This window comes from Dipteris shenzhenensis, chromosome 5 (assembly GCF_047967505.1).
Source record: "Dipteris shenzhenensis isolate YYH24624 ecotype China chromosome 5, Dip_SZ_1.0, whole genome shotgun sequence".
In the NCBI taxonomy this organism is placed as follows: domain Eukaryota; kingdom Viridiplantae; phylum Streptophyta; class Polypodiopsida; order Gleicheniales; family Dipteridaceae; genus Dipteris; species Dipteris shenzhenensis.
The window spans coordinates 39,615,594-39,635,153 of NC_141600.1; the positions used below are offsets into that span (position 1 = coordinate 39,615,594).

The 19,560-nt window shown below is 45.1% G+C and overlaps 1 protein-coding gene across 2 annotated transcripts in view; it reads right to left on the minus strand.

Moving 5' to 3' along the window:
- The window catches only part of NUDT3 (nudix hydrolase homolog 3), a 240,184-nt gene that overhangs the window by 166,086 nt on the left and 54,538 nt on the right, over nucleotides 1-19,560 (minus strand). For both annotated transcript variants that reach the window (XM_087374766.1, XM_087374765.1), the window contains exon 5: nucleotides 10,237-10,370. In XM_087374766.1, coding sequence (XP_087230892.1) covers nucleotides 10,237-10,370 — 134 coding nt within the window. The remainder of the gene's footprint in view (nucleotides 1-10,236; nucleotides 10,371-19,560) is intronic.

Sequence of the window (19,560 nt, forward strand, 5' to 3'; positions counted from 1 at the left end):
TGCCTAGGCTAATTGCGAACCCAGAAATAATGTTTTGCACTCTCTCAATGATAATAACAGCATTGACAAACCAACCTATGCGTGAGCATATAACTTCTCCCACCTAATGCCCTCGTCCATCTAGTAAAGATAGCTGTTTGGCTGATGTGTAAAATGCCAAAGTTTCATGTATACTGTAAATTTGTGTGCTTTAGTCAGTAGTGTCTATGGATGGTCATCTCCACTCTGGCAGGCCCCAACAAAGCCCAGCAAGAGAGAATCCCTAAAAATCCAAAGCCCCCTCTCTGATCAAAAACAGGAGATCTGTGAAGCTGGTCCCACAATAAATCAATGACCCCACAGCCCACTACAGTAACCAATACCACAGATCCGATGGCATTGTAGACTGTCTTGCTCCATATACTTGACACGCGCAGCAGAGAGTAACATCAGTGATGAAAAACAAGCGAGTACAAATACTCGTGAGCACTGCCCTTAGAGGGATGAGTTGATTTGGGAAGAGAGACAGAGACAGAGAGAGAAGAAGGGGGGCGGGGGGGAGGAACAGTTGATTTGGGAAGGGGTAGGAAAGAGAGAGAGATCACTCAAAATAGAAAGTGGGGAAACATGGCCTAAAATAACTGGAGGGACACTTTTTTTCAAAAATGTCACAAGAGCACTGTCTGCAGGGCAGTGCTAATAAATACCAAAACCCACCTCTACATGTAGCCAATGAACATAGGCACATGCTCTTGAGAAAAAGAGGCGGACCAAGAAAAAGTAACTTCCTAGGTGATATATGCCTCTACATGTGTGTGATTGCTCTATGAATGACAACCCTAAGAGCAGGGACCATATGAGGGAAGATATGTATATCATGGATAATCATGAATATGCTGCTCCACCAGTCACCCACCAAAAAGGAGACAAATGTTTCCCCAAAATCCAATCTAGCACTCAACTCATAGCCCATTTGATAACCATGAATCCAGATAGAAGAATTCAACAACTTCGATCCTCATCTCTCCCCGACGGAAGAAACAGCTCAATGCTGATCTCATCTCCGCCTAGATGCTAAACATAGATCTAATGAATGGGGAATGTGCAGGTCTTACGTCCAAAGGAGAACAGTTATCAAAGTCAAGCCCCAATAATGAAGCAATTCCTTGTGCCAAATGAATAAACTGTTGGAATATTAGGGTCACCTCCCCACTTGTGAACCCCCATATGAGGAGGAAATGATTGCGGTATATATGCGAGGAAGGGGGTAGCATTAGGGCTGCCCATGTGGACAGCAGATGGGCTGCCAGATGGGCAGACCAATGGCTCCTTATTGAATTGTATTTAGGGTAACCTCAAGGGCCTCCCTGGCCAGCATCAGAGGCTGGCACTAAAACCCTTGTGGAGGACACATGAGCTGCAACAATGCACAGCTAAATGGGTCCAGCAGAAGGAACAGCAGCTGGAGCAAAATCCCACTGTGCTCTTTGGCAGTACAGCAGCAGGTATAGTGACTGGTACAGGGCCTGGCAGGGTGGACACGTGCATAGAGAGTGGTGGATCTTTCAACCTCCACATCCTTTTTGAGCTGCAGGAGCTCGTCTTTTGAAAAAACGATAGTTCTCATGGCTGGTAGAAGTGGCTGAGGATTGCCTGAATGGGGATTTTGTAGTGCCTAAACCTCATTCTCGACCAGGTTATATAAATATCCCCTTCATCAATTTGTATTTGAATGATACTCTATACATAGATCACTCTTACTTCACATGCTAGGGATTGGATGCTTTTTGCTTTACCTCCTGACCTCAACCCCCTGCCTTTCAAATAGTCGCTTATTGAGCCAAGGCTTTTTCCACATGGCTTTTGATTCTCCAAAGGCCACGAGCACAATGCTACAGTCTAATCCTTTGGCACTTGGTTCAAGAGGGTTTCTCTTCATAGAGGAGGACAAACGGTTTACTTCACTCTTTATCGGATTCCCTTGTCTCCCTCAGGTTTAGGCAATCAAATCTGATGGGGTTCCCAGAGTTAAGGTCATTAATTCTTATCCTAACATTTCAGATGACCACATCCTGCTTTAGTGACCAGATGGCTCTCATTTTCGGCAAAGTGTCAAGATAGCGGGCAAACAAGATCAGTGTCGGATTTGTAGCACCTTTGGCCATTTTGCTAGAGAGTGCCCAACGCAGAAGACAAGGCCTAATGAATCTTCTAGTGCAAGCCCTCCTTTTCCTCGAAAGAGTGTTCCTACGGCATCTCCTAAATGTCCGACACCAACTGTGCGTGCTCCATATACCGCACCAATTCCTTGTCCCACACCAGCCGCATCACGTAGATGGTAGTTAGAGTTGCTGCTCCTCCACCTACAGATAGAGAGGACACTTCTCTTGCCTCGGACTTTGCACCTATCGGGGCCACTGACATCCCAATTCTGGTCGTGACTAGTGATGCCCATGAGCCTACTCAAGTCACGGCCAATGATGCCCCAAACCCGCCTTAGACAAGGCCATTGATGCAGTTCCTTCAGATCCAGTTCTAGGCCCTGATCCTTTGTCTGAGCAACCCCCTCTACTTCATCTCTTCAATCTCCCCCCATTGATCGAGGGAAGCGTGTGGCTCCTATCTCTCTTTTTCATCTTTGTAGACATGAATTGTAGGCACTCGGGCACTGTTCTTGGCTTAGAGAAACTCTCTCTCTCCCACTGGCTAACCTTGGAGAGATGAAGTTTGTTCCTCTACTTTTGGTTATGCAATTCTTGGTATTTAAATCAACAGGCGTCCTCATCCACAAGTGTGGGGGTTCTTTCCTTGTGGATTTCCCTCCTCTCCATTACTCCAACAGATCCTCTACATAGGAGGGAGTCTTTCTGCCACTAAGTCGACTAGGGTGTTCCACCCTACTTCCTTCTGCCGATGAGGGCTGTTAGCTAGACCATACCGGACCTTGGTGGTGTGACTAACGCCACCGTAGTACGCAGCTTATTCGTAATCAGCTTCATCCAGCTATTACTCGGATCCATTGACATTCTTTTTTCCGAGAACACATAGTAGATGCCAGAGATTGCTCAAAGTCAGGTAAACTGCTTTCAAGTCATATTTTTTAGTCTCCTTCTTTTGGCACTAGGGGGGAAACATGCATTTCAGCTTCAGATTTCTTTTTTCCCCCTGTGGTTGGACACAATTTCATTATATCCTCCAGAGCACAGTGGATCATCTTGTTGATTGGGGGATGTAAGGTTGGTCTTCTCATCCTATAAGCCACCAACAATAGAGGGGATCGTGTTCTTTTCTAGAAGGGCTTCTCTCTTGGGCCCTAGTGTAGACTCGTGGATTATTGCAGGGGACTTCAACATAATGGAGTTGCCTTTAGATATAAAGGTGGAAGAGAAGGTAGCATTCACTCTTTGGAGAGAGAACTTGGGATGCCTTCCATAGCAGAGATGCTTGGGTAGATGTCTTTCAAACTTTGCCTCACTCGCTCTTGTTCTCATTGTCAAACAAGAGGCTGCATATGCCCATCCATGTGCGGATTGACACATTGTATATTGATGATTGGGCATTAGACAAAGGTGGTTCGGACTGCTTTGCACCAAGGGTTTCCATCTCAGATCACTTTCCGGTGGTTCCTTTGATTTCTAAGCCTCATGATAGACGTCGCTCTGCCATTATTAGAATCCTAGATGCCTTGTATGCAGAGGAGGGCCTCTTAGAGGATGTTTTGCAAATTTGAGTATCTCATTTGCAAATGGAGTGTCATCATTCATATCCTTGGTGTTCGTAATTCTTATCATGATGTTGCTAGCACTAGGAGACATGAGATTCTCAAATAAGGGACAGGCCTCCATGGGCAGTTAGCAACCTACAAAGGGAAGAGCAAAAAACGCCTATATTGATGCTTAGATTCAAGAGTGCCTTGCTTCAGCAAGGGCTCATCAGCAAGTTTTGCCAAATCAAAAAGTAGAGTATGCCTTTCATGCACAGGAGTCCTTTTGGATTTAGATGGGCGGAAGAGTCAATAAACACATTTTCTCCACTCTTGGCCCAAGACATGGTAGAGAAAGTGTTTCTCAACTTATTGACTCCATCGGGATTTTGCAAACAAATGTTAATGCCATCTTACATATAGCTACACAGTTTATGCCTCCCTTCTTTTAAGCACATCGTGACACACCTACCAAAGATGATGCCAAAAATAGAGTTTGGTAGTGTGTTCTAATATTGGTGAAACCACCAATGAGAGTCTCATTTGATGCACCTTTCACCAATCTGCAATTCATGACTGCACTTCTCGCCCTTCACAAGGCTAAATACCCGGATCCAGATGGGGTGACACCTTCATTCTTTATTGCTTTTTGAAACATGATTGGGGACCATGTTACCTCAACCCTACAGGGCGTTTGGGGCTTTGGTACTATGCATGATTCACTTATAGAGGGCCTCATCAATCTTACAACAAAGGGAGGTTACAAAAATTTCATTTCCCAATGGAGGTCCACCACTGTTTTGGGAACTTTCTATAAGATTTTGGCCAAATCCATCAAACTGCCATTGCAGCCCATTGTTCCGCGTCACTTTCATGATATACAAACGAGCTTCATGCATGGCAAAAGCATGTTTTATATAGTACCTTCTCTTTTTGGGAGGGAGTCACATTGGGCTACGTAGAGCGGCCACTGCCTTGCCATCCTACTCTTGGAATTGAAAAAAGCTTATGTCACAAATTTGTAATATCCCAAACAATAAATAAAGTTTTATCTTTATTTTAACTTTGGTCAAAGAGACTTGGCCCTAGGCAAGAAGACTTGATTGTGATCAAGGAACATTGATTACTATCAACCTAAGTATTACAATGCTACCTACAGTCAGAGAGTTGGCTCTGGTCGACTGGTCGACAAGACTTGACTTCAGTCAAGGAGGCTTGACTATAGTCACGAAGGGTTGACCCGAGTAATTATTTGTGCAATGGTTTGCATTGTAGGGGGGGCACTCCTAGAGACTAGGATTGTTGGTAAACTGAAAGGAAAGCATGGAGTGAACACAAACTGAGAATTCTTGCTTATGGAATGAAGAAAGGTGAGGTCCTTAAGTAGGCACCTCTTACATGATCATTGACATCACTGATGACCTCTGAGCTCCACAATCATCACAAAACACACAATAGTTTATTTCATTCATTTTGGAGAACTATCCAGTCTGAGTACCTTGACTCAACAAAAAGAGAGCTCTGGAGCATACATGGAGATGATTCAAAAAGCATAATCTTCATAGGATGCCTTATCTTGTGGAGGCACATCAACTGAAAGTAGATTGGCAGTTTCTGACTTTGAAGTTGCTTCCTTTTTGGCTCTACAAAACTTTTCATGATGATTGTTTTTGCCACAGTGTTTGCATGGATTGATCTTGAAGCAGTCTCTTGAGAGGTGATTAGTCTTTCCACAATGATTGCAAGGTGAAAACTTGCCCTTCTGGAATTTTATGGCATAGGCTGTGTCATTGCCTTTCCGGAGTTCCATGTCCCTTTCTTCTTCTTGAAGAGCAGAGATAAGACCTTCAGAATTAGGATTTGGAAGATTTTTCAAAGTGCTAACAACATGATCATAATCTTCAAGCATACTCTTGAGCAACACTGCCATTGCATCATCTATAGTGATAGGAGAGTTGATAGAAGCAAGTTGAGTCATGAGACTCCGCATGTAATTGACATGGGTAGCCAAAGGAGTGCCACTAACCATCTTCAATTCAAAGAAAGCAATCTTAAGTGACAATTTTGAGATGTGAGAGCTAGCACCAAAAATAATGTCAAGCTTCTGAAGGAGACTCCAAATCAGAGATGTGATGAATATAGTCATCTCCTAAGGCAAGAGCAATGATGCCACAGGCTTTCTCCTCTCTAACAGGATCTCTTGCCAGGCGTGTCGGAGCTGAGGATTCTCCAACATTGGAGGCTGTTGAAGAAGAAGTTGAAGCCGGTTTGACAAGCCCCCAGAGGTTTTCCCTCATCAATGTAAACTTAACCTTCATCTGCCATGTGTGAAAGCCCTTACCATTGAACTTATCCATATTCAATTTGGTAGCCATGAGAGGATCGAACCCAAGAATTGGGCAGTGTCTTCTCTCTTACAAGGCTAGAAAAACAACTGAAAAGCTTCAAAGTATAAGCATTTAATGTAGCAAAGACTTGTGACCAAATTTCATGCTACAAATCAATGATGCTTTTACTTGCATGCTTCACAGAGGTGGCTAAATGAAAGCTTTCCAAGCAAATCCAGGCGTAGCAACCTAAAGCAAAGCTGTAGCCACAGTTGTACTGATGCTATTTAACACTTTAAAACATTAGAAATGCTAAAGTAGCATCTAATGTAGCATCACACTCACAACCTTGTCAAAACTGTCCAAAACAGAGGCCTGAACTTGGAGGGCTTGTATCTCACTCTCCAAAGCAAAGAAAAAGGGGCTTTCTGAAGCAAAAGAAAGCTCACATATAGGCGAATTTCTGGTGCAGAGGTTAGACAGAATTTCACGCGATGTTGCTGGCTGGAGCGTCGTCAAAATCAACTGGTTTTTGCTTGTTTTCTCCTTGAATATGCAGCCATTGCTGCTCAGATTTCAACACAAGATAGCCCAAGGTATGGAGAAGCTTCCCCTGAAAGGAATTAGAGAAGGGTGGAGCAGACACATAGAAAACGCAGAACAGAGATTCGACGATTTTCGTGGAATGGCGACCAACAGCAACGTTGATTCTTCAATTCCTTGCAAGTGAAGGTTCGCCCATTCGAGGGGTATCTCCAGCAGGAAGGGCTCGGAGAATGGCGGAGAACTGAGGGAGAACAAGCTTTAGCAAGATTTGGGAAGAAAGGGAAGAAATGGTGAAGATGAAGAAGAAGAAGATGGAGAAGAAGAAGATGATGTGGCACAAATGGGCTCAAGGAGGATCAAAGGGCTCTGATACCATGTTGGTAAACTGAAAGGAAAGCATGGAGTGAACACAAACTGAGAATTCTTGCTTATGGAATGAAGAAAGGTGAGGTCCTTAAGTACGCACCTCTTACATGATCATTGACATCACTGATGACCTCTGAGCTCCACAATCATCTCCTTAATCTGCTCCTAGATTCTCTCAATCATCCTATGTGGCTTCTACCTCCACCTAACAGTGCTTATGGGCACCTAACTGTGCCTCTAGCACACACACATAGAAACCAAGGTGTGCCTGGGGCATACACCTTGAGATATCCCATCAAGGATTAGTCTAGAGGAGTTTATTTGCAAGCGAAAGGCTAACAATTAATGGGTGGCATGGTTATGTGCCTTGAATCGATTGTCGCAAGATTCAAGAGTGGTCTATTACCCCAACTTTTAGGAGAGAGGTGCTATCTTTCCATAAGCTCTAAAAAACATGAGAGTTTATTCACATATATATATATGCTAAAGGTTTTGTTTATGAAAACTTTCGTGAGTCCTAGTGATAGAGAGAACTTTATAGAGAGGCCGTTGGATCAATTTAGTGGAGTGCATGAAATGTAGAGAGGATGTTTTTGTTAGAAATCACGGTTCAACGGAAGCAAAAGAGATGAATACTTGCTGGGAAACAAGTCAACAAAAGTGCAGCAACAAAGTAACAAAGGAGATGGCAAAACTGAACAAGTTCTTCCTTCTAGAATGAAGGGCAAAAGACTGCAAGAGGAGCAGCTACAAAGGGCAGTGGTTGCTGCCATCTTCTTACACCAACGCTGGGCTAGACAAGTCGCATTCTCCTTACTAAGTGCGCACTGCTGGATCAGCGCCATCGTCCCAATAAGCATGGCAAGAGCTTGAGCATCTCGGTCTTCCCAGTACTCGAAATCATCCAGATCTGCCGGGGTAACTATGTTTCCTTTGCTGTCCAAGGTGTCTACCGGCCTTGGATCACCTCCCGTGATGAGCCTCCATAGTTTCCGGCCCACCTTCCATATCAGGTAGTTGGTACCATTGAGCTTCCCGCGTTCTCCAAAGTTGGGGATGAAGGAAGAAGGAAGATGAGAAGAAGAGGGAGAGGGGGCTGTCGTGGATGAGGCTTTTGTCGACATATCTGGAAATAGAAATCTTCTTCCTTACTGTTCAGACAGCAAGGGCAGCAAGTAATACTTGAACCGGGACCGTCTTCAACGAAGATTCTCGCGTGGAAGTCCCTTCCTTCAAGCTCCTAAGCCCTAGAACATGGCTCTGATACCATGTTAGAAATCACGGTACAGTGGAAGCAAAAGAGATGAATACTTGTTGGGAAACAACTCAACAAAAGTGCAGCAACAAAGTAACAAAGGAGATGGCAAACTGAACAAGTTCTTCCTTCTAGAATGAAGGGCAAAAGGCTGCAACAGGAGCAGCTACAAAGGGCAGCAGTTGCTGCAATCTTCTTCCACCAACGGTGAGCTAGACAAGTCGCCTTCTCCCTACTAAGTGTGCGCTGCTGGATCAGCTTCAGTGCTGAGAGGCTGAAGGCTTGAGTGTTGTTTTATAGTGAGGGGGAAGGGGGCTTTATATAATAGAGGGGAGAGGCCACGAAGGGGTGGTGGATTGACCACCGACCATTGACCTTGGCCACCGACCATTGACCTTGACCACCGACCATTGACCTTGGCCACCAACCACCATTGACCTTGGCCACCGACCATTGACCTTGACCACCGGCCATTGACCACCGACCATTGACTTTGACCTTGGCCACCGACCATTGACTTTGACTGGTCGGCGAACCCCTCTCAATCACCCCCCCTTCTAACCGCCTAAGCCCCTTGCCCTTCTCCTCATAAATGGGGGGGCAAAACATGTGGGCATTAACCACGAATTCTAACAGTTTTTATATTTAGAGTGTTGAAAGCAAGGCAGAAGAAAGCTGCTTCTATAAAGGATGCATGTAAAAAATAAGAGAATGCAGAAGGGTTGTGAAAAGAATAGTATTTATGTTAAAGAATGGTTAAGCTGGAAAGATCCAAAGGGAGTAACATTGGATCAAAGATGGAAAAGACAAGTATGAGAGCAAAAATAAAGAAAAGAAGGCACCCTTGAGTCCTTTTTAAGGACATGTAAGAAATCACAATTCTCATGGAGATCGGAACAATTCATGGAGAGATTTTCATATATTGTGTGCTTTTTAAATTCTTCGATGTATTATCAAAGTTCTAGTCTCCATTATTTTGGTATCAAAGCCAAGTTTTGCTCTGCACCATTACTCTAAACCAATTCCATTCTATCCTTTCAATCCCTTTCCATATGGTGAATTGCTATTTTATTATGTTCAGGAGTAAGGTTGTTAAATTCAGCTTTGTCACTGAGTCTTTTGGCTTTCGTGAAAGGCTTTTGAGAGAATTTCGCACATTTAATGCTCTTGGAAAGCCCTTCTATCAAGACACAACTGATGCCGTCACAACAATTAGAGCAGTCAACAACAACAAAGTCTCCACAGAGCAAACATAAAGACTGGTAAAACGGAAGCCTATTAAGGTAACGCATATGTGCAAGAGGCAGGCTAGGCCACAGCCCATGACCAAATCACAAAGGTGGCAAACATTGTAGTTAAGGCAGTAAACCTACCGCCACACCATCAAAGAGAAGCAACAACAGATGCGAGTATAACACGACAACACTCTTCAACTGACAGCATGCTTACTTGCAACAGTGACACAGGCTGCAAAACAAGCATGGGCTGCAGGCTTCCTCACCAAAGAGGACGTCGCAAAATAGAAGGCAGATTAGAGACCCAATATTGGATGCATGATCAAACCTAAAACAGTCCTATGGTTATAGCATATTAGGCATTGGCATGTGACGAAAATCAAATATGAGGCCTTCCTCATCAAAAAGGAGGTCGCACAGACATCATGCTTTTAAAGCCACGCATTTAACATTCTCATCTTGCATAACACCTTCCATTGATGTTTATACATGAGCAGATAGAGCCTATGCCTATTTATCTGTCTAGAAGATTCCTTGAGCTTGTCCAAACACCTCATGTACGAATAGAATCAAGACTGTGAATACTAATCTCATAATCATTATTATAACCATATGTGACCATCAACTCCATCATGCCTATATTAGCTAGCTATTGACTTGGGACATTCCCAATGGTGAGTCTTCACATTACACATGCTCTCATGCACGCGTACATTCTATTTTATGTTTACAGTTCCCATACAAATCTCTACAAGGGCACTATAGATAGGGGGAAACCATAGGAGTTCATTACGACTACATAGGGAAGATCAAGCATTGACACACCTCTGACGAATAGTTGAGAAAAGCCTGCCATATGCTCCATCAACTTCATAGGGAACATAATGAAGATCCCTTTTTCTCAAAACGTTCTCATATTCCTTCCATCCAATATACTTCACCATTGAAACCTCGGATTCCTATTGATTAAACACAATCGATTACAATTTTTTTAAGAAATAGAATTCTGAAGAAACCAAAATAGTTGCTAAGCTCGAAAAAAGAAAGAAAACTAGTATATGCAAAGGGAGTGCATACATATGCAAGATGAAACTTAAGGAAACAAGGCAGCAACATGTGGGATTACTAGATATTAAATGTTCTAGTAAGAGATGCATCATGCAATGAAAGGCTATTTAGCACAAGCATTAGAGCTAACAATTTTCGAACATTGCTTGGGACCTAAAATGTGAGAAATGCAAGATCCCAAATAATCATAAAATTCTAAGCATTTTCGAAATAAATTCATGGCATGGCTTGCTTTATTTAACTTGTGTCTCTAATATGTCAATCTCCTTCATTTCTTTGGGCCCTTTGTGCTAAACCTTTGGGGAGCTTCATCTGTTTTCACCCCCTTTGCCTTGCTAATATTGATTTCTTTGGAACATGCAAGTAATACATCGATTCCCAAAAAACTTAAACCCTAGAAACCCTCATTTTTTGCATCGAATGGAAAATATATATTCTTGCAACACGTTTTGGAAAACCCTAAAATGTTTGCCAAAGTTTTAAAAATTATAGAATTTGAGCAAGAGGTGGTGGGTGTGAAAGAGAGAGTGGGGGATAGAAGTGAGAGGGAGAGGGAATGGAAAGGGGGTGCCAAGCTAAAAGAAGGGCAGGGAAAGGGAAGGGGGACAGGGACGGGGGATGGAGAGGAATAGGGGAATAACGAGGGGGGGAAGGAAGGGAGGGGAAGATCGAGAGAGTTGGGGGAATGGTGGAGAAAGAAAGAAAGAAAGAAAGAAAGTCTATAAACGTCCACGGGAGACCAAGAGGTCTATGGGACAACATGAAAGCCATCTAGTACATCAGCTTAGGGAGGGCACACATATATATAGTTGGCCTTACATAAATTTAAGGCTGAGAGTCTTTTGGTTTTGATTTAAACTCTCTAATGAGTGCTATCCCGTCTCGGTAGACTGCCCATTTACCATCCTTCCTGGCAGCCCGAACCTTTGCTAATTCCTTTGCCTTATCCTTCAGTTGAGCCTTGGTGAGTTCCTCGGCTATCCATATCTTCGTCCCTTTCAGCTTGTGAGATTGTCGCAGAACTTTTATGCGTATGTCTCGTGAGTTGAACGTAATGATAGCATGGCCATTACGTTGACCGATATGAACTATTCGAGCTTCACCGTCATCATCTGGGTTGTCAGGATTGTCATCGGCATCTGCTGTCCAGTCAACAGTAGGGATGGCTGTTTGGACATGTGCTAAGGTATCACTAAAAGATTCATCTTCTTTATACCATCCATCTAGAAGCCCCCCAATTCTGATTTTCAAAGCATTATCCTTTCTAGCTGCATGTTCTTTAATCTCTTCCTGAATATCAGCTTTGTTGACCTTTGCATCAAACTCCACAGTCACTTCTTGCTTGGCTGTCTACATTTCAGTATGAACTAGATTCTTGACTGCAGAGACTAGTTGGGGGGCAGGGGGGGAAGCATTGCATGACTTTATAACCTCGTCAATGACTTCCTTCTTACCAGGTCCTTCCAAGACTTGAATTCTAGCTATGGCATCCATTAGCTGCATCCTCAGCTCTCTCACTTGATCCTGTAGGAAGTAAATTTGTTCATGATATCCAAGGATTGGTCGGTCAAAAAGACCACCTCGTTCGTATATATGTGCATACGGGGAAGGCGTCTTGGCTGCCACTATGGAGTATCTGGCTTTGTTACTGGAGGCTGTTGGAGTGGAAGGGGTTTTTGAAGAGGAGGAAGGTAGGCTCAACCTACCTTTCTTTATTATATCCATCCACCACCACACTACACACACCATGATACCATCCACAAACACGATATCATAGCTTATCCCTGAGTATTTAGTACATCTTTCCACCCTACTCACATATCTCAAGGACATTCTGCTCCTACAAGATCGATCTGCTCTGATTATCCTCCATGAGGCTGCCCTGCACAGTTTCCCACACGTCCCCTGCAATAGCTGGTAAAATTATGCGCGTACGAAAAATTGCCGACTCACATAGAGACTAAGCTGTTGAAGTCAACCTCTCCTGATGTCACCTTACAGACAGAGGGCCTTGCTTGTGGGTGTGCCCACCTAGTGTGAGGCTCGGGTAGATGAGAGAGGGCCTATGTTGTGGGTGTGCCCGCCCCCCATGAGAATAGAGTAGGAGAGAGAGGCCCCATTGTAAGGGGCATAGGGCAGGTGGAGCAGCCCAATCGGGGCAAGAGCTCAACCCCTCATGGCTGCATAGGCGGCTCTCTTGGAGGCCCATGGAGTCGTCCCATGTTAAGGCAGCAGGTGTCGGCCCTAGGAGAGGGGCAGTCGGGCTACGTGGTAGAGCCTACAGCCCTCATATGGGGATTTGTGCGGCAGCCTTTATATAGGGCAAAGGGGGTTCAGTCCCCTAGCTAGTGGATCGGCTCCCTAGGCTGAGAGGGGCACCCCCATATACGGTTGTGCACAGCCCCTTGTGTGCTGGAGGGGGTTCGGCCATGTTGTACTCTGGGCCTCGGTCACGGACTCCCACCAGGAGTCACACCTGGGTCACATGTGTTCACATCTTGATCACTCTGGAGCGACCAGTACATGACTTCAACATGACTTGACAGTGCATGACTTGGACATGACTTGACAGTACATGACTTACACATGACTTGGACATGACTTGGCAGTACATGACTTGTACATGACCTGGACATGACTTGGACATGATGGGAGCAGTACATGACTGAGGAGTACCAAACCTCAACCTCGACCGACCTTGGTCAAAGTTGATTAGAGTGAAGTACTGGCGCACTAGACTGTAACAATTACGAGAGTGCACAGGTGCACAGGCGGTACACATGTTGGTGCACATGGGAAGCAGTCGAGCAATTAAGAGGTATAGGTGGTGCACCAACCCTCGCCACCACCAACTAGTGCCAGGAGCACATGGAATAGACAGGAGTTCACATGGAGCACTTGATTCACCAACTCAAAACAGACTGGAGAGTTGCAGAAGCCATCAAGGACGAAGCGGCCGACAAATGGCGAAATGGCTAAGGATGCAAAAAGACAACCAATAGGAAGGAGGGAAGGGGATTTCCAGCGAAGGGGAGCACATGAGGAGAAGATGAAGAGGGGCAAACAGGGAGGAAGGGGGCATTCTAGCGGAGGCGAAGGACGTGCGTGAGAGAGAGAGGATGGAGTCAAGAGCTCGTCTCGTGTGTATCTTCTCCTAGTGTATCAATCATCTGGTGTAACTCTCACGAGTGTATGATTCATTCCTTCTAATGAACTATGCTCCTTCCCATCTCTGCTCACTCCTCTAAGATCTCTTCCCGTTGTGTTCTCCTCCCCTCCTCTCCCTTCACCAGGTATAACGGACTCTGTGTCGTGTGGTTGGAGTTCTGTTCCGTTCACGTCAAGGGCTGGCTTTTATGATTTTGTTCCGCTTTGGTCTTCTTCTTGCTCACATCACTCTTGCACTTGAACCGCTCGTACATCGTCGACACCATCAACTGGAAAATCACCCCACGCACCATCCGTGACACCCATGGCACGTCCTGCTTGCTTCTCGCACCAGTGGCACTCCTAAGGGAAGGATGGAGATGGAACGGTCCCAGTTAAGTTTCGCCTCAACACACACTCAAACCGCCCAACTTTCAAGAGAAGAGGGCTCACAGGCTTGGCAGCAACTCAAGGAGTTAGAAGAAATCAAAGAAGGTTTGAAAGACAGAACAAGGGTGGATGGACAATCACCCTTTGAAGCTTAGATAAGAAGTGGTTTCTGGTGCACCGACTGCAAGGGTTTTGGCCATGGCTACTGGGGAATGTCCATCGAAGCGTAAGGTATCCACTCCGACCTCCTTTTGCACAGTTTGAGAAATTCATGGACATGATGCCTCCGAGTGTAGGTATCTTAAGGGTTGAGGAAGCTTCTACCGCAGTATCCAACTGGGGAACCTCTGGTAGCTATAGTCAACAGAGCTGCACCGACCACTTCGGGGCCGGTACCCTTAGTTTCAGCCCCTGTAAAGGCACCTGAACCGCCTACCCCTCCTGCCATTCCACCTCCACTACTTCCTAATCCTCCTTTGCTCCAAGCTCCTGCTCCCAATCAGATTGGAGCTCCATACTTCTATCCTCCGCCCTACTATGCACAGTATCAACAACCTATGTCATGGATCCCCTTATCAACACAGTCGACAGGGTGGGTTCCGAGGTGTAATGAAGGGAAAAAAAGGGGCCAAGTTAGAGGTCCTTTAGGTGGAAAATGTGAAGGGACTATATAAGTCCCCATCCACCCCCTACTATGTACCTTTTGATGTGACATCTAATCCTATCTACTCTCCCTTCCTCCTTTCTACTTATGCTCACTCAATCTCTCTCTCTCTTCCCTATTCCCTCTCAATCTCCGACCCTAGCACCTTTGTCTTCATATTCCCTGCTCCTACTCAGCATTCCAGCAAGCTTGGGCATCGCCTAAGGTGTTGAAAGCGTCCTGCCATTTCTTGACGCACAACCACCAGCAGTTGTCAATGGACCATATACTGTGCAACACCTACGACAAACGAATTGCTCATTAGACGAATTGACCTATAAGTCAAATGAGAGCTAAACCAAACGAGCTCGCAAGTGGACTGACCCAAGAGAATAGGGTCAGCTGACACCAATGTTTCAACGCTGCAATTCTGCCAGTTTCATTGGAATTCGACTTAGCGTTGTAGCGATTGTGGACAGTTGATAATTTTATCCAACATCATTGCCTTCCCAGTGATCTTACTGCTTCCGGAAACAGGACCTGCACAAGCGTAGTCTTTCGTTGATTACATCTCATTGAACCCGTTCAGCCAAGCAATGGCCATCGGAGTTTGACATCTTCATTTGGGTATTTACTTTCAAAAGTATACCATGGTATAGTCCTGCGTAATCATATGACTGTCTTGGAAGGCACTGCCATTCAAGTCTTGCAGCCTTTCTTGATGTGCTTCTTATCGAGGGGTGGTGGTAATCTAATCCAAACTCCTTTAAGGACTCTCGAGCTTCATTACTTTGAGGACAATAAGGTTAAGCTTGATGCAGCAATGGTGGATTACAGAAAGCTGATGGATCCTGATGTGATACTAGAGATGACAAAGAATTTATTGAATGATGGGTGGGAAGTAGCATTGTATCGAATGGGTTTTGCTACTGAGAAATCGCTATGCCAAGGTAGAAATGTAAATGTCATTGATACCCCCCATCAAATTGAGTTCTTTGACACATATTACAGTTGCACTACTTTCTTTGAGGAGGAAAATGTCAAAGAAGAGGGTAGTGAGTCTGAGGGTGATGATTCTAGCTCAGGTGATGATGAGGATGAAAGCTCTGCATCCGATGACTTACGGCAAGAAGAAATCCGCACAAAGAATAAGGGTGATCAATTGTCAACTAGAGTCAAGGAGGTTCCACTCATCATACGGGAAGGTTCGCGGCAGCAAGAAGTTACAGTAGTACAGCACGTCACAGGTAAAGGTAAGGCTAAAGAGGTGGAAGGCACCCTTGATCTTGGATGAAGGACAGGCAAGTGGATCGATCTTGGGTGAAGGATAGGCAAGTGGATCAAGCAAGGAAGCCTTACTCAAAGAAGGTATGGACGAGGCAAAGCATGACCAGGAGGAGTTACGAGGATACGCCGCCTGCGCCTTTTACCGTCGATTTTGCCTCTTACCACTACTGTGAGCGCATCCGCCTGTGCCAGCGCATATGACAGTGACGCCGCCTACGCTAGCCGAGATGGCCGTGACACCACCGTTAATTTGGCAGCCCACCTGCAAGCATTAAGCCTAAACAACAATTGAGTTAGACTAATCAAGGTTAGGTTTAGTCTCATTTAGCCGGGGTTAGGTTAGGGTTAATCTTAGTTGGGTTAGGTTAGTCGGTTGGGTTAGGTTGGGTTAGACTAAGTCAGTGTCCTAACTGTCTTACCAATCTTAGGTTAGGAGTCCTAACTGTCCTCGGTGACTTAGGGATCCCAAAAAAAAAAAAAAAAGAGGGGTAAAAAGTTCACTTTTCAACCTTTTTTTAGGGGCCTTTCACAGCCCATTTGGAGCCATTTTGGCTCCATTTCGAAGCTTCTTCGACGACCTTTCTTCCTAGCCTCTCCATTGACTTTTTCGTGTTTCCACACACTATCTCAGGTGCTCATTACAGCAAGGATTTACTACCCATTGTCTCTTTCTCTTCATTCAAGCTTCTCTCTCCAAGGCCAGTCACCATGCCACCGAAGCACACCCTTGGTGATATATTGCATGATAGTGATGAGGTTGCTCAGTATGAGCAAGTGCCTGCCACAATGGTTGCATCCACTAGTGGTACGGAGGTTCCTTCCACTCAGCCTCTCTCTCCTGCATCCCGGGAAGCACACGTAGCGCAGACACAGTTTCTGGATGCCCTTTCCTCTATGCTCCAAGGTGCTTTCCGCCAGATAGGACTGGAGTTCAGCCAGCAGCTTACCACAACCATGGCTATGCAGGATACCGCTCTTACCCAAATGGGACAGCAGATTGGTCAGCATATCACATCCGCCATTGCTATGCAGGATAAGGGTAAGCAGCCCGCACCCTAGCAAGGGGACCACTCAAACGGTCAGGATGTTTTGTCTACTCCACATAGAGGTTTTATGGCAGATGCCCGCCGTGCCTATGAGCATCAATCTTCTCCACCATTGCATGTACCCCAGCATGGGGATTATCTAGACTTAGATGATGCATTTTCTGTGCCATAGAGCACCTTCATGTAGGATGTCAGGCCATCTTTTGACTCACAGCTTTCTGCATCCATGCAGGCTGAGCCGTCTCTTTTGGACCGACCCGTTGGTGTGCATCCAGTTAGTGCTCCTTTCACCGCACCAATGAGTATGCTTGGAGCTGGCTTTGGTTTATATGGCAGCCCACCACTCCCCTCGGAGAGAGGTCAATCCTCTTCTTAGCCCTTTGGTATGCCATCATTTCGAAGAGATGCATTTGGCAGAGAGACCCAGTCTGGGGTTCATGCACCTATCGCTCCGTCAACGAGCACATATAGCCAGACGCAGCCAATGCATCAGATAACAACAGCTACTACCCAGTAGGGAGGAAGTTTGCAAAATGCATAACAGTGATACTACAAAACTTAGCATGATTATTGAGATATTGGATGATGAGGATTTGATGGATGCTTATGAGACTTTGGATGCCACTCATGATGATTCAGAGGGTGCACAAATCATGGAAGAAGCTCTAAATGTTGGAGCCATGAAGGGGGCTGATTTCCCTTTTGACCCCGGTGGTGCTAATGAGCATAATATGCATGGTATACATTCCAATGACTCTCAGCCCAAATGTAACATGTGAGGCTGTTGGCCTAAAGTCTTTCATGTGGAGCATCAGGTTGCTATGCCTTTTCTTGCACGAGAGGATACAAATGGCAATGCTCCTGTGGACGAAGAGGAGATCTATTGGGGTGCACAGCAAGCCATTTATGCTATCTCTTCTCATGCCTTGATGGGTGCCAAAAGTGCTGAAACTATCAGATTGAGAGGACAAATTAATGGCAGGACTGTTCACATGCTTGTGGACAGCGGTAGCACTCATAGTTTCATCAATTCTAAGACCTTACAGAAGGTGGGACTGATTGCTACTAAGATTGATCATGGGCTGAGAGTAGAGGTAGCAAATGGACAGCATTTGATCAGTAAATTTTGTTGCCAAGATGCAAGGATCAAGCTCTCTGAGGATTATGAATTTGATGGGGATCTCTTGGCACTGGATATGGGCCCGATAGATGCTGTCTTGGCTGCGATTGGCTGAAATCTTTGGGTAAAATCAGCATGGATTTAAATGCCCTATCACTCCGCTTTGTCCACAAGGGTAGAACTGTAACATTGCATGGCATTGCCATTCCTAAATTGCAGGTCGTTTCAGCAAGACAGTTAGCCAGAGAGCTTAGGAAGGAACATGCCCTCTACGCATTGAATGTGTCAGTATCTCAGGGGGGTAGCATTCCCCGTGTTGAGGATTGTGATATGCAGCAGTTCCTATCGGAGTTTGCTGATGTATTTGCTGATATGCCATCCAATTGCCTCCCAAGAGGGATGTGGATCATGCCATTTTCTAGAGCCTCGCTATAAGGCCATAAACAAAGCCTTATACCGACTTTCTAAGGTTGAGTGGGAGGAAGTGGCAGTACACGTGCGGGAATTGCTTGAGAAGAACTTCATCTCTCATAGCACTTCTCCTTTTGCCTCTCCGGTGCTTCTGGTGAAGAGGGATGACCTGAAATTTGCTCTCACTCATGCACCTGTCTTGGTATGCCCTTATTTTTCACGTCCTTTCATTGTGGAGGTAGATGCTAGTGGCAAAGGATTGGGGGCTGTTCTGAGGTAGAAACACGAGGTGATAGCCTTTGAAAGCAGGAAGTTTGATGCCAAAGAACTCAATTTCCATGTTTATGATCAAGAGATGCTGGTTATCTTGCATGCTGTCAAGAAATGGCACCACTATCTGTACAGAAGTAAAATTAAGGTAAAAACAGATCATAGGACACTCAGATCTAGCCAAATTTGTCATATAAGCAGAAGAGGTGGTTGGCTGCAGTCCAATCCTATGATTTTGACATTGAGTACAGAAAAGGGAAGGAAAATGTGGTTGCAGATGCCTTGTCCAGGATGTGGGCTTGCAATTTGTCTGCTATCTCTACCATATATCAGGAGTGGATTCATGGCATTCAGGAAGAGTATATGCAGAATTCTAAAGCAGCTCTCATATTTTCAGATTTGCAGAAGCCTTCTAGTCAGGGTCATCCGGATTTCAAATTGCATAATGGGCTGTTGTGGTGCCAAGACACGATTTATTTAGTGCCAAACTAAAAATACCGCCAACTGGTTTTGTAAGAAATGCACCCCTCTCCCATGGCTGGACATTCAGGTATCACTAAAACATATGAAAGAATAAGGCAGAGCTTTACCTGGGAGGGCATGTGGAGAGATGTGGTTAAATACGTGGCTGAATGCTTGCCTTGCCAACAAAATAAAGTGGACAGCAAGTTACCCGCAGGCCTCTTGCAGCCATTACCCATTCCCGAGGGCAAATGGACGCACATAGCAATGGATTTCATCACCAGATTTCCTTCTACAGAGAGGGG